General features: G+C 57.2%; 1 protein-coding gene across 1 annotated transcript; it reads right to left on the minus strand.

Annotated features, from left to right (window-relative positions):
* Positions 1-669: 669 nt before the first annotated feature.
* On the minus strand, positions 670-13,850 carry LOC142481283 (glutathione hydrolase 5 proenzyme-like). Its single transcript, XM_075582764.1, has 4 exons — positions 13,832-13,850; positions 10,939-11,052; positions 6,164-6,274; positions 670-5,149 (listed from the first exon to the last, which is right to left on the minus strand). Exons 2-4 carry the CDS (start codon positions 10,960-10,962, stop codon positions 5,003-5,005), a joined length of 282 nt encoding a protein of 93 aa, XP_075438879.1. The 5' UTR covers positions 10,963-11,052; positions 13,832-13,850; the 3' UTR covers positions 670-5,002.

The raw sequence follows: 13,850 nt of genomic DNA on the forward strand, positions 1-13,850 counted from the left end.
TGAATTAGGGACTAATTGAACCGCTGGTGCTGAAGCAGGGACAGATTAAACCACCTGTGCTGAAGCAGGGATAGCCTTAAAACCTGACCTGTTGGTGCCCCTTGAGGACAGGAGTTGCCCGCCCCTGACACAGAGGCAGTAACAGGACGTGTGTCCGCTCAGGCCCCCTGTGACATTTAAATAAACAAAAATAGCCAATCTCAGCTTAAAGAACTGCACAAAAATGTCAGAACGGGAGTCGTCCTGTAGGGAGAATACAGGTATATACTGGGTTCTGTCAGCAGCAACAGGAGCGCAGGTATAATACTTTGTAACGGTAAGGCCAATGTCTGCTATTTGAAGATGAAGACTGTCAGAGTTTTTCTAGAGGATCGAGCTTCTATGATCACGTAGAACAGCCGATGGGGGTGTGCGTTTCAGAGGAGAAATTAATTACCTCTGAGTCCCCGTTCCGGGTGGAGGTTCCTCCCCAATCTCTGCGGTCCCGGTGGGCAGTATGGCGGCTCTGTATAGAGCACCGTCTCCGTCAGAGCTGGCTGTGGAAACCCATTGTATCTAAGCCTGCAAGGCTGCTGCGGGCACGTCAAATCGAAGACCAGGATACAATGACGCAACGGAGGATCGGCGGGACAGCGGACGCAGGAAAAAAAGCGTCAACAACTCACCGGGGAAGTGAAAAAATAAAGTTTATTAACTACATGTTAAAAAAACATAAAACATAATAAAGACAGAACAAAAATCTCCTCCCACGCGTTTCACGCTACGAGCGCTTTCTCAAGGGGTATACTGGGGTTGGAACAAAGGCTGATTATACAGCCCCCTCCTTTTAAATCAGAAAGATCTGATTGTGACATTTATCTGACGATGAAGTCTGTGAACAGGAGTTATACACGGTTATATATACACTTTATTTATTTACACACAACCATCTTCACACGGATGATGCCCATTAGGGTTGAAACATGTCTGTGAGTGGTTGCTCTGGCTTTGCATCTGATTCCCATGCTGTGCTTTAAAGCTGTGTTAACAGTGCGCATTGGCTTATATGGGCTCCATGTAACAAGGGTTTTTCAGACAAAAGGTGACACAGTGTGTGCTCATTTGCATGTAATTTCCCAGAAACACGCAGAGCAATGTATATATATTCTCTGGCAGGGACATGTGGAGTCATTCCTACATGTCGCCATTTGTATAATACATTGACACATCTGTCTCTTTATTGTAATAAGAATCGGTGCTGCAGGGAGTAACGAGTGCAGGGACTAGCATGGAGTGCTGCAGGGAGTAACGAGTGCAGGAACTAGCATACAGTTCTGCAGGGAGTAACGAGTGCAGGAACTAGCATGCAGTGCTGCAGGGAGAAACGAGTGCAGGGAGTTACACAGAGTGCTGCAGGGAGTAATGAGTGCACAGAGTGCTGCAGGGAGTAACGAATGCACGGACTAGCATGGAGCGCTGCAGGGAGTAACGAGTGCAGGGAGTTACACAGAGCGCTGCAGGGAGTAACACAGAGTGCTGCAGGGAGTAACGAGTGCAGGGAGTTGCACGGAGTGCTGCAGGGACTATCGAGTGCAGGGAGTTGCATGGAGTGCTGCAGGAGTAACGAGTGCAGGGAGTTGCACGGAGTGCTGCAGGGAGTATCGAGTGCAGGGAGTTGCACGGAGTGCTGCAGGGAGTATCGAGTGCAGGGAGTTGCACGGAGTGCTGCAGGGAGTAACGAGTGCAGGGAGTTGCACGGAGTGCTGCAGGGAGTATCGAGTGCAGGGAGTTGCACGGAGTGCTGCAGGGAGTTATGAGTGCAGGGAGTATCGAGTGCAGGGAGTTGCACGGAGTGCTGCAGGGAGTTACATGGAGTGGACGTATGTAGTAGGGGGAACTTCAGTCTATCTTGGCTGTGCTAACACCGTAGGCTTTCTCCCCGGTGGCCGCGGTGGCGACGGCGTGCGCAGCGCACACAAGGTACGACCCTCTATAGCGCAGGTCCCAGTAGCTGCCTGCGCGCCCGGCACAATGCGCGATGCACAACCGCCTTTGCCAAAATACAAGAATTTTGGCGCGGCGCCCGAGCATTGGCCACGTCACAGCGGCGTTTCAGCCAATGAGGGCAAACCAGCCGCGTGACATCATGGCCGTCACCCCGCCACACCTCCCTGCCCCGAGTTTCCAGTAGCCCACCTGGTTGCGCTGATGCCGGGAACGAGCGCCGCCAGTCACCCTGTCGTGCGCACAGCACACGCACTGCGGCCTTAGTAACATCTTAAGTGTCCCATATAAAGGGTCCCATATAAAGGGTCCCATATAAAGGGTCCCATATAAAGTGTCCCATATAAAGGGTCCCATATAAAGTGTCCCATATAAAGTGTCCCATATAAAGTGTCCCATATAAAGTGTCCCATATAAAGTGTCCCATATAAAGGGTCCCATATAAAGGGTCCCATATAAAGGGTCCCATATAAAGGGTCCCATATAAAGTGTCTGCGAAGTTAATACTGGAGTTTGAATTGGAGGTGAAGATTACAGGAAGATCTGCAGCTGTGAGAAGGGGACTTTCTAAATGCTCCTCCTGCATCTCACTATTCTTATACCTGTGAAGTCTCTCCTCCTGCATCTCACTACTCCTATACCTGGGAACTCTCTCCTCCTGCATCTCACTACTCCTATACCTGGGAACTCTCTCCTCCTGCATCTCACTACTCCTATACGTGGGAACTCTCTCCTCCTGCATCTCTCCTCCTGCATCTCACTACTCCTACACCTGGGAACTCTCTCCTCCTGCTTCTCACTACTCCTATACCTGGGAACTCTCTCCTCCTGCATCTCACTACTCCTATACCTGTGAAGTCTCTCCTCCTGCATCTCACTACTCCTATACCTGGGAACTCTCTCCTCCTGCATCTCACTACTCTTATACCTGGGAACTCTCTCCTCCTGCATCTCACTACTCCTATACCTGGGAAACCTCTCCTCCTACATCTCACTACTCCTTTACCTGGGCACTCTCGCCTCCTGCATCTCACTACTCCTATACCTGGGAACTCTCGCCTCCTGCATCTCTCCTCTTGCATCTCTCCTCCTGCATCTCACTACTCCTATACCTGGGAACTCTCGCCTCCTGCATCTCTCCTCCTGCATCTCACTACTCCTATACCTGGGAACTCTCTCCTCCTGCATCTCACTACTCCTATACCTGGGAACTCTCGCCTCCTGCATCTCTCCTCCTGCATCTCACTACTCCTATATGTGGGAACTCTCGCCTCCTGCATCTCTCCTCCTGCATCTCACTACTCCTATATGTGGGAACTCTCGCCTCCTGCATCTCACTATGCCCTCTCCCTGTTGCTTTTTTTATTTGCGGTTTCCTCACTCCTTTGTAAACGTTTCTGTTCTCGCCCACTTCCCCACTCCCCTCCTATCCACATTTCTTCATCTCTCCTCCCCTCCACCTAGGCATGTGCCCTTACACTGCACCATTATTTATACACCTCTCTCCAAACTTCTTTACCCCTCAATAAAAAGCATCCACAAAATCCTCTATTCACACCCTCTATTTCCTCCTTCCTGCTGCTGGGGATCTCTCCTAACCCTGAACCCAGCCATATACACACCTGCTCCCACCCACGCCTCCCTGCCATCTCTTCCCCTACTAATGGTGTTAACCTATCTGTTTTAATACTGACTAATCTTAAAACTCGCCTCACAAATCAAGTATCCCAATAGCCCGGACTCATGGCTACTGTCCCACCCCCATAGTCACTCCTACCACCCATTGTGGCCAAGCACTGCCATCTACAGCACTTACTCCCTCACCTGGTGTCTCTGTAAGTTCCCCAACATACCTCGTAGATTGTAAGCTCTGCGGGACAGGGATTTCCTTTCCTATTGTCTGAGTTAGCTGTGCTTATTGTATTATTATAATATCCGGTACTGTATTCTTTGCGAAGCGCTGAGTACACTTTTGGCGCTATATAAATAAAGATATACATACTTATATACATACACACATACATACACACATACATACATACACACATACATACACACACACACACATACATACACACACACACACACACACACACACACACACATACATACACACACACACACACACACACATACATATAACTTCACATTGCAAAGCCTGTATAACCAGCCTCACACTGAAGATACCCACAAGGTTGAAACCCCTGTCTGTGAGTAGGTTACTGGCTCTGCACTTCTTTAACCCAGGCTGTTCCATGTTAAAATGGATAAGAAGCAAAAAGTGACACTGTGTGCTCATTTGCATGTCATTACCCAGAATCCCTCGCTGCAGTAGAAGCACTGTATGCTAAGGGATAATGGGGAATGGCAGGGCTGCAGTTAGTGAAGGCATTACAAGTGCTGGCCTCTCTGGCTCATACACATATAGCTGCCGCGTGTGCCTCTCATGCCACCCTGTGGAAGGACTCAGTACTGCAGCCTCTGCAGAATCTTTCCATCTTTACAATATTCCACTCTAGTCGGCGGATGTAAGGAATAACGTGTGTCAAGCGTGTGTCACGCGTGTGTCACGCGTGTGTCCGGTTGCTGGGAGCGAGGAGGTTATACTGCAACTCCAGGCTTTCCATGTGGAGAGTGATGGCTCAACAGCAGCGACAAGCGCGTTAACCCTTCCCGTGCTGGAACATTAGGCGTTATCCCCTTTCTGTCTGGGTTTGATACCCATGGAGCCCTGCAGGAGGTAGGTTACCGTCAGTTACTCCATGCTGCCTATTATAGGCTCTAGCGCAGGGGTGGCCCAACTCCAGTCCTCAAGGGCCACCAACAGGTCAGGTTTTCAGGATATCCCTGCTTCAGCACAGGTGGCTCAATCAGTGGCTCAGTGGAAGACTGTGCTGCAGCAGGGATATCCTGAAAACCTGACCTGTTGGTGGCCCTTGAGGACAGGGAGTTTCCCGCCCCTGCCCTAGCGGGTTTCCTGAGTGTGTGGGTGAGGCGGGGCTCTCTCTGATACCTCTCCCTAATACCCCGCGGCCCTTGCCATTTTCCTCACGTCGGAGTGGCCACGCAGACACGCTCCCTCCTGGGACACGCCTTGAACCACGTTGAAGAAGTAAGGGTTGTTCTTAGGCTGGTGACCCATTTCCTGGAGTCCTCGCTGCACCGCCTGCAATAGGGAGAGACACAGCTCTGCTCAAACAGATCCCCCCGCAGGAGAGAGCACGCAACACGTGTCCGCAGGAAAACATGTGTGTGCAGAACACGGAACATGCCAGGGAAAGGGAGAGACACGGCCCTGCTCAAACAGATCCCCCCAGCAGGAGAGAGCACGCAACACGTGTCCGCAGGAAAACATGTGTGTGCAGAACAGGGGACATGCCAGGGAAAGGGAGAGACACAGCCCTGCTCAAACAGATCCCCCCGCAGGAGACAGCACGCAACACGTGTCCGCAGGAAAACGTGTGTGCAGAACACGGGACATGCCAGGGAAAGGGAGAGACACAGCCCTGCTCAAACAGATCCCCCCGCAGGAGAGAGCACGCAACACGTGTCAGCAGGAAAACATGTGTGTGCAGAACACAGAACATGCCAGGGAAAGGGAGAGACACAGCCCTGCTCAAACAGATCCCCCCGCAGGAGAGAGCACGCAACACGTGTCCGCAGGAAAACATGTGTGTGCAGAACACGGAACATGCCAGGGAAAGGGAGAGACACAGCCCTGCTCAAACAGATCCCCCCGCAGGAGAGAGCATGCAACACGTGTCAGCATGAAAACATGTGTGTGCAGAACACGGAACATGCCAGGGAAAGGGAGAGACACAGCTCTGCTCAAACAGATCCCCCCGCAGGAGGGAGCACGCAACACGTGTCAGCAGGAAAACATGTGTGTGCACAACACGGAACATGCCAGGGAAAGGGAGAGACACAGCCCTGCTCAAACAGATCCCCCCACAGGAGAGAGCACGCAACACGTGTCAGCAGGAAAACATGTGTGTGCAGAACACGGAACATGCCAGGGAAAGGGAGAGACACGGCCCTGCTCAAACAGATCCCCCCGCAGGAGAGAGCACGCGACACGTGTCCGCAGGAAAACATGTGTGTGCAGAACACGGGACATGCCAGGGAAAGGGAGAGACACAGCCCTGCTCAAACAGATCATACACACGGAGACACTTCTCACCTTATTAAAGGAAGACTCGAAGCTAAGCGTGTTCTCCGGGGTCACGTAGAGGATGGGATCGGAGATGGATTTCCCCAGGCTGGAGCCGAACCACAGCGTATTCATTATGGCCTGTGAGGAACACGTGAAGGACAGGTGAAGGGCGGGCAGCATAGGTGCCAGCCTCCCCCTGCACACACACGGGCAGCATCGGTGCCAGCCTCCCCCTGCACACACACAGGCAGCATCGGTGCCAGCCACCCCCTGCACACACACGGGCAGCATCGGTGCCAGCCTCCCCCTGCACACACACAGGCAGCATCGGTGCCAGCCTCCCCCTGCACACACACAGGCAGCATCGGTGCCAGCCTCTCCCTGCACACACACAGGCAGCATCGGTGCCAGCCTCCCCCTGCACACACACGGGCAGCATCGGTGCCAGCCTCTCCCTGCACACACACAGGCAGCATAGGTGCCAGCCTCCCCCTGCACACACACAGGCAGCATCGGTGCCAGCCTCCCCCTGCACACACAGGCAGCATCGGTGCCAGCCTCCCCCTGCACACACACAGGCAGCATCGGTGCCAGCCTCCCCCTGCACACACAGGCAGCATCGGTGCCAGCCTCCCCCTGCACACACACAGGCAGCATCGGTGCCAGCCTCCCCCTGCACACACACAGGCAGCATCGGTGCCAGCCTCTCCCTGCACACACACAGGCAGCATCGGTGCCAGCCTCCCCCTGCACACACACGGGCAGCATCGGTGCCAGCCTCTCCCTGCACACACACAGGCAGCATAGGTGCCAGCCTCCCCCTGCACACACACAGGCAGCATCGGTGCCAGCCTCCCCCTGCACACACAGGCAGCATCGGTGCCAGCCTCCCCCTGCACACACACAGGCAGCATCGGTGCCAGCCTCCCCCTGCACACACAGGCAGCATCGGTGCCAGCCTCCCCCTGCACACACACAGGCAGCATCGGTGCCAGCCTCCCCCTGCGCACACACAGGCAGCGTCAGCGCCAGCCTCCCCCTGCACACACACACACACACACAGGCAGCGTCAGCGCCAGCCTCCCCCTGCACACACACACACACACAGGCAGCGTCAGCGCCAGCCTCCCCCTGCACACACACACACACACACAGGCAGCGTCAGCGCCAGCCTCCCCCTGCACACACACACACACACACAGGCAGTGTCAGCGCCAGCCTCCCCCTGCACACACACACACACACACACAGGCAGTGTCAGCGCCAGCCTCCCCCTGCACACACACACACACACACACACAGGCAGTGTCAGCGCCAGCCTCCCCCTGCACACACACACACACACACACACACACACACACACACAGGCAGACAGTGTCAGCGCCAGCCTCCCCCTGCACACACACACACACACACACACACACACACACACACACACACACACACACACACACACACACAGGCAGTGTCAGCGCCAGCCTCCCCCTGCACACACACACACACACACACACACACACACACACACACACAGGCAGTGTCAGCGCCAGCCTCCCCCTGCGCACACACACACACACACACATACAGACAGTGTCAGCGCCAGCCTCCCCCTGCACACACACACACACAGGCAGTGTCAGCGCCAGCCTCCCCCTGCACACACACACACACACACACACAGGCAGCGGCAGCGCCAGCCTCCCCCTGCACACACACACACACACACACAGGCAGCGTCAGCGCCAGCCTCCCCCTGCACACACACACACACAGGCAGCGTCAGCGCCAGCCTCCCCCTGCACACACACACACACATACAGACAGTGTCAGCGCCAGCCTCCCCCTGCACACACACAGACACACACACACACACAGGCAGCGTCAGCACCAGCCTCCCCCTGCACACACACACACACAGGCAGTGTCAGCGCCAGCCTCCCCCTGCACACACACACACACAGGCAGCGTCAGCGCCAGCCTCCCCCTGCACACACACACACACACACACACAGGCAGCGTCAGCGCCAGCCTCCCCCTGCACACACACACACACACACACACAGGCAGCGTCAGCGCCAGCCTCCCCCTGCACACAACAAACACACACACAGGCAGCGTCAGCGCCAGCCTCCCCCTGCACACACACACACACACACACAGGCAGTGTCAGCGCCAGCCTCCCCTGCACACACACACACACACACACACACAGGCAGTGTCAGCGCCAGCCTCCCCCTGCACACACACACACACACACACACACACACAGGCAGTGTCAGCGCCAGCCTCCCCCTGCGCACACACACACAGGCAGTGTCAGCGCCAGCCTCCCCCTGCACACACACACACACACACACACAGGCAGTGTCAGCGCCAGCCTCCCCCTGCACACACACACACACACACACACACAGGCAGACAGTGTCAGCGCCAGCCTCCCCCTGCACACACACACACACACACACACACACAGGCAGACAGTGTCAGCGCCAGCCTCCCCTGCGCACACACACACATACAGACAGTGTCAGCGCCAGCCTCCCCCTGCACACACACACACACAGGCAGTGTCAGCGCCAGCCTCCCCCTGCACACACACACACACACACACACAGGCAGTGTCAGCGCCAGCCTCCCCCTGCGCACACACACACACACACACACATACAGACAGTGTCAGCGCCAGCCTCCCCCTGCACACACACACACACAGGCAGTGTCAGCGCCAGCCTCCCCCTGCACACACACACACACAGGCAGCGTCAGCGCCAGCCTCCCCCTGCACACACACACACACAGGCAGCGTCAGCGCCAGCCTCCCCCTGCACACACACACACACACACACACACAGGCAGCGTCAGCGCCAGCCTCCCCCTGCGCACACACACACACATACAGACAGTGTCAGCGCCAGCCTCCCCCTGCACACACACACACACACACACATACAGACAGTGTCAGCGCCAGCCTCCCCCTGCACACACACACACACACACACAGGCAGCGTCAGCGCCAGCCTCCCCCTGCACACACACACACACAGGCAGCGTCAGCGCCAGCCTCCCCCTGCACACACACACACACACAGGCAGCGTCAGCGCCAGCCTCCCCCTGCACACACACACACACACACACAGGCAGCGTCAGCGCCAGCCTCCCCTGCACACACACACACACACACACACAGGCAGCGTCAGCGCCAGCCTCCCCCTGCACACACAAACACACAAACACACACACAGGCAGCGTCAGCGCCAGCCTCCCCCTGCACACACACACACACACACACAGGCAGCGTCAGCGCCAGCCTCCCCCTGCACACACACACACACACAGGCAGTGTCAGCGCCAGCCTCCCCCTGCACACACACACACACACAGGCAGTGTCAGCGCCAGCCTCCCCCTGCACACACACACACACACACACATACAGACAGTGTCAGCGCCAGCCTCCCCCTGCACACACACACACACACAGGCAGCGTCAGCGCCAGCCTCCCCCTGCACACACACACACACACACACAGGCAGTGTCAGCGCCAGCCTCCCCCTGCACACACACACACACACACACACAGGCAGCGTCAGCGCCAGCCTCCCCCTGCGCACACACACACACACACACAGGCAGTGTCAGCGCCAGCCTCCCCCTGCACACACACACACACACACATACAGACAGTGTCAGCGCCAGCCTCCCCCTGCACACACACACACACACAGGCAGTGTCAGCGCCAGCCTCCCCCTGCACACACACACACACACACATACAGACAGTGTCAGCGCCAGCCTCCCCCTGCACACACACACACACACACACACACACACAGGCAGTGTCAGCGCCAGCCTCCCCCTGCACACACACACACACACACACACACACAGGCAGTGTCAGCGCCAGCCTCCCCCTGCGCACACACACACACAGGCAGTGTCAGCGCCAGCCTCCCCCTGCGCACACACACACACAGGCAGTGTCAGAGCCAGCCTCCCCCTGCACACACACACACACACACACACACACAGGCAGTGTCAGCGCCAGCCTCCCCCTGCACACACACACACACACACACACACAGGCAGTGTCAGCGCCAGCCTCCCCCTGCGCACACACACACATACAGACAGTGTCAGCGCCAGCCTCCCCCTGCACACACACACACACACAGGCAGTGTCAGCGCCAGCCTCCCCCTGCGCACACACACACACAGGCAGTGTCAGCGCCAGCCTCCCCCTGCACACACACACACACACACACACACACAGGCAGTGTCAGCGCCAGCCTCCCCCTGCACACACACACACACACACACAGGCAGCGTCAGCGCCATGCTCCCCCTGCACACACACACACACACACACACAGGCAGTGTCAGCGCCAGCCTCCCCCTGCGCACACACACACACAGGCAGTGTCAGCGCCAGCCTCCCCTGCACACACACACACACACAGGCAGTGTCAGCGCCAGCCTCCCCCTGCACACACACACACACACACACACAGACAGCGTCAGCGCCAGCCTTCCCCTGCACACACACACACACAGGCAGTGTCAGAGCCAGCCTCCCCCTGCGCACACACACACACACACACACAGGCAGTGTCAGCGCCAGCCTCCCCCTGCACACACACACACACACACACACAGGCAGTGTCAGAGCCAGCCTCCCCCTGCGCACACACACACACACACACACAGGCAGTGTCAGCGCCAGCCTCCCCCTGCACACAGCCGCCATTTCTATACCCCCCCAATCAGTGGCAGCCACAGCTGTGGCACCATAAGACGGGCACGGGTACCTGAGCAGTGGCACTTGTGATCATGTTCCCCCCCGGCCCCACCAATCACCAGCTGAGACTTCTTGTCGTGGGACAGGAGGATGCTGGGAGTCATGGCAGATGGAGGGCGGTCACCTGGGGCACAAAGGGACAGATATACTAAGCGGTGTTAAACTTCAGCGCCCCCTTAATGTTTATTCGTGTGAGCGAATCAGAATATGTGCTAAGGATTAGGGCTGTATGTGTGGGAGAGGGAGAGGGAGAGGAGAGGGAGAGGGAGAGAGAGGAGAGACAGAGAGAGAGACAGAGGAGATAGAGGAGAGACAGAAGAGTGGAGAGAGGAGAAAGAGAGAGAGAAAGGAGAGAGAGAGACGGGTAGGAGAGAGAGAGACGGGTAAGGGAGAGAGAGAGCGGTAAGGAGAGAGAGAGACGGGTAAGGAGAGAGAGAGACGGGTAAGGAGAGAGAGAGACGGGTAAGGGGAGAGAGAGACGGGTAAGGGGAGAGAGAGACGGGTAAGGGGAGAGAGAGACGGGTAAGGGGAGAGAGAGACGGGTAAGGGGAGAGAGACGGGTAAGGGAGAGAGAGAGACGGGTAAGGAAGAGAGAGAGAGACGGGTAAGGCGAGAGAGAGACGGGTAAGGAGAGAGAGAGACGGGTAAGGGGAGAGAGACAGGTAAGGAGAGAGACAGGTAAGGGGAGAGAGAGACTGGTAAGGGGAGAGAGACGGGTAAGGGGAGAGAGACGGGTAAGGGGAGAGAGACGGGTAAGGGGGGAGAGACGGGTAAGGGGAGAGAGACGGGTAAGGGGAGAGAGAGACGGGGTAAGGAGAGAGAGAGGACGGGTAAGGAGAGAGAGAGACGGGTAAGGGGAGAGAGAGACGGGGTAAGGAGAAAGAGAGACGGGTAAGGGGAGAGAGAGACGGGTAAGGGGAGAGAGACGGGTAAGGGAGAGAGACGGGTAAGGGGGAGAGACGGGTAAGGGGGGAGAGACGGGTAAGGGGGGGAGCAGACGGGTAAGGGGAGAGAGCCGGGTAAGGGAGAGAGACGGGTGAGGGGGAGAGAGAGGGTAAGGGGGGAGAGACGGGTAAGGGGGGAGAGACGGGTAAGGGGAGAGAGAGAGCGGGTGAGAGAGAGAGAGACGGGTAAGGGGAGAGACGGTAAGGGGAGAGAGACGGGGTAAGGGGAGAGAGACGGGTGAGAGGGAGAGAGACGGGTAAGGGGAGAGAGACGGGTAAGGGGAGAGAGACGGGTGAAGGGGAGAGAGACGGGTAAGGGAGAGAGACGGGTAAGGGAAGAGACGGGAAGGTAGAGACGGTAAGGGGAGAGAGACGGGTAAGGGGAGAGAGACGGGTAAGGGGAGAGAGACGGGTAAGGGGAGAGAGACGGGTAAGGGGAGAAGACGGGTAAGGGAGAGGGAGAGAGACGGGTAAGGGAGGAGAGGACGGGTAAGGGGAGAGAGACGGGTAAGGGAGAGAGACGGGTAAGGGAGAGAGAGACGGGGTAAGGGGAGGAGAGACGGGTAAGGGAGAGAGACGGTAAGGGGAGAGAGACGGGTAAGGGAGAGAGACGGGTAAGGGGAGCGAGACGGGTAAGGGAGCGACGGTAAGGGGAGAGAGCGGTAAGGAGAGACGGGTAAGGGAGAGAGAGACGGGTAAGGGGAGAGAGACGGGTAAGGGGAGAGAGACGGGTAAGGGAGAGAGAGACGGGTAAGGAGAGAGAGACGGTAAGAGAAGAGACGGGTAAGGGAGAGAGAGAGACGGGTAAGGAGAGAGAGACGGGTAAGGGAGAGAGACGTAAGGGAGAGAGAGACGGTAGAGGGAGAGAGACGGGTAAGGAGAGAGAGAGACGGGTAAGGAGAGAGAGAGAGAGAGACGGGTAGGAGAGAGAGAGACGGGTAAGGGGAGAGAGAGACGGGTAAGGGAGAGAGACAGGTAAGGAGAGAGAGACGGGTAAGGGAGAGAGAGACGGGTAAGGGGAGAGAGACGGTAAGGGAGAGAGAGACGGGTAAGGGAGAGAGAGACGGGTAAGGGAGAGAGAGACGGTAAGGGGAGAGAGACGGGTAAGGAGAGAGAGAGACGGGTAAGGAGAGAGAGAGAGAGACGGTAAGGAGAGAGAGAGCGGTAAGGGAGGGAGAGCAGTAGAGAGAGAGACGGGTAAGGGGAGAGAGAGACGGGTAAGGGAGAGAGAGAGCAGGGTAAGGGGAGAGAGAGACGGGTAAGGGGAGAGAGAGAGCGGTAAGGGGAGAGAGAGACTGGTAAGGGAGAGAGAGACGGGTAAGGGAGAGAGAGCGGGTAAGGGGAGAGAGACAGGGTAAGGGGAGAGAGACGGGTAAGGGGAGAGAGAGACTGGTAAGGGGAGAGAGACAGGGTAAGGGGAGAGAGAGAGCACGGGTAAGGGAGAGAGAGAGACGGGTAAGGGAGAGAGAGACAGGTAAGGAGAGAAGAGACGGGTAAGGGGAGAGAGAGAGAGACGGTAGGGAGAGAGACGTAAGGGGAGAGAGAGACGGGTAAGGGGAGAGACAGGTAAGGAGAGAGAGACGGGTAAGGGGAGAGAGAGACTGGTAAGGGGGAGAGAGACAGGTAAGGGAGAGAGACAGGTAAGGGAGAGAGACGAGGGTTAAGGGTAGACGTAAGGGGAGAGAGACGGGTAAGGGAGAGAGACGGGTAAGGGGAGAGAGACGGGTAAGGGGAGAGACGGGTAAGGGAGAGAGACGGGTAAGGGGAGAGAGAGACGGGTGAGAGAGAGAGAGACGGGTAAGGGGAAGACGGTAAGGGGAGAGAGACGGGTAAGGGGAGCGAGACGGGTAAGGGGAGAGAGACGGGTAAGGGGAGAGAGACGGTAAGGGGAGAGATGAGTAAGGAGGCAGAGATGGGGTAAGGGGGGATGAGACGGGTAAGGGGGGGGGGGGGTCTCACCCGCCTTGATGTTCCTCAG

The sequence above is a fragment of the Ascaphus truei genome, unplaced genomic scaffold (assembly GCF_040206685.1).
Source record: "Ascaphus truei isolate aAscTru1 unplaced genomic scaffold, aAscTru1.hap1 HAP1_SCAFFOLD_2476, whole genome shotgun sequence".
NCBI classification, from domain to species: domain Eukaryota; kingdom Metazoa; phylum Chordata; class Amphibia; order Anura; family Ascaphidae; genus Ascaphus; species Ascaphus truei.

What these genes read in the sequence shown, in the direction of transcription:
- LOC142481283 (XM_075582764.1), bottom strand. Translation starts at nt 10,962, where the DNA reads ATGATCACAAGTGCCACTGCTCAG. An exon ending in TCACAAGTGCCACTGCTCAG is followed by an intron (nt 6,275 to 10,938) that starts GTACCCGTGCCC and finishes TGTTCCTCACAG; the next exon opens with GCCATAATGAATACGCTGTG. An exon ending in TCGAGTCTTCCTTTAATAAG is followed by an intron (nt 5,150 to 6,163) that starts GTGAGAAGTGTC and finishes TCCCTATTGCAG; the next exon opens with GCGGTGCAGCGAGGACTCCA.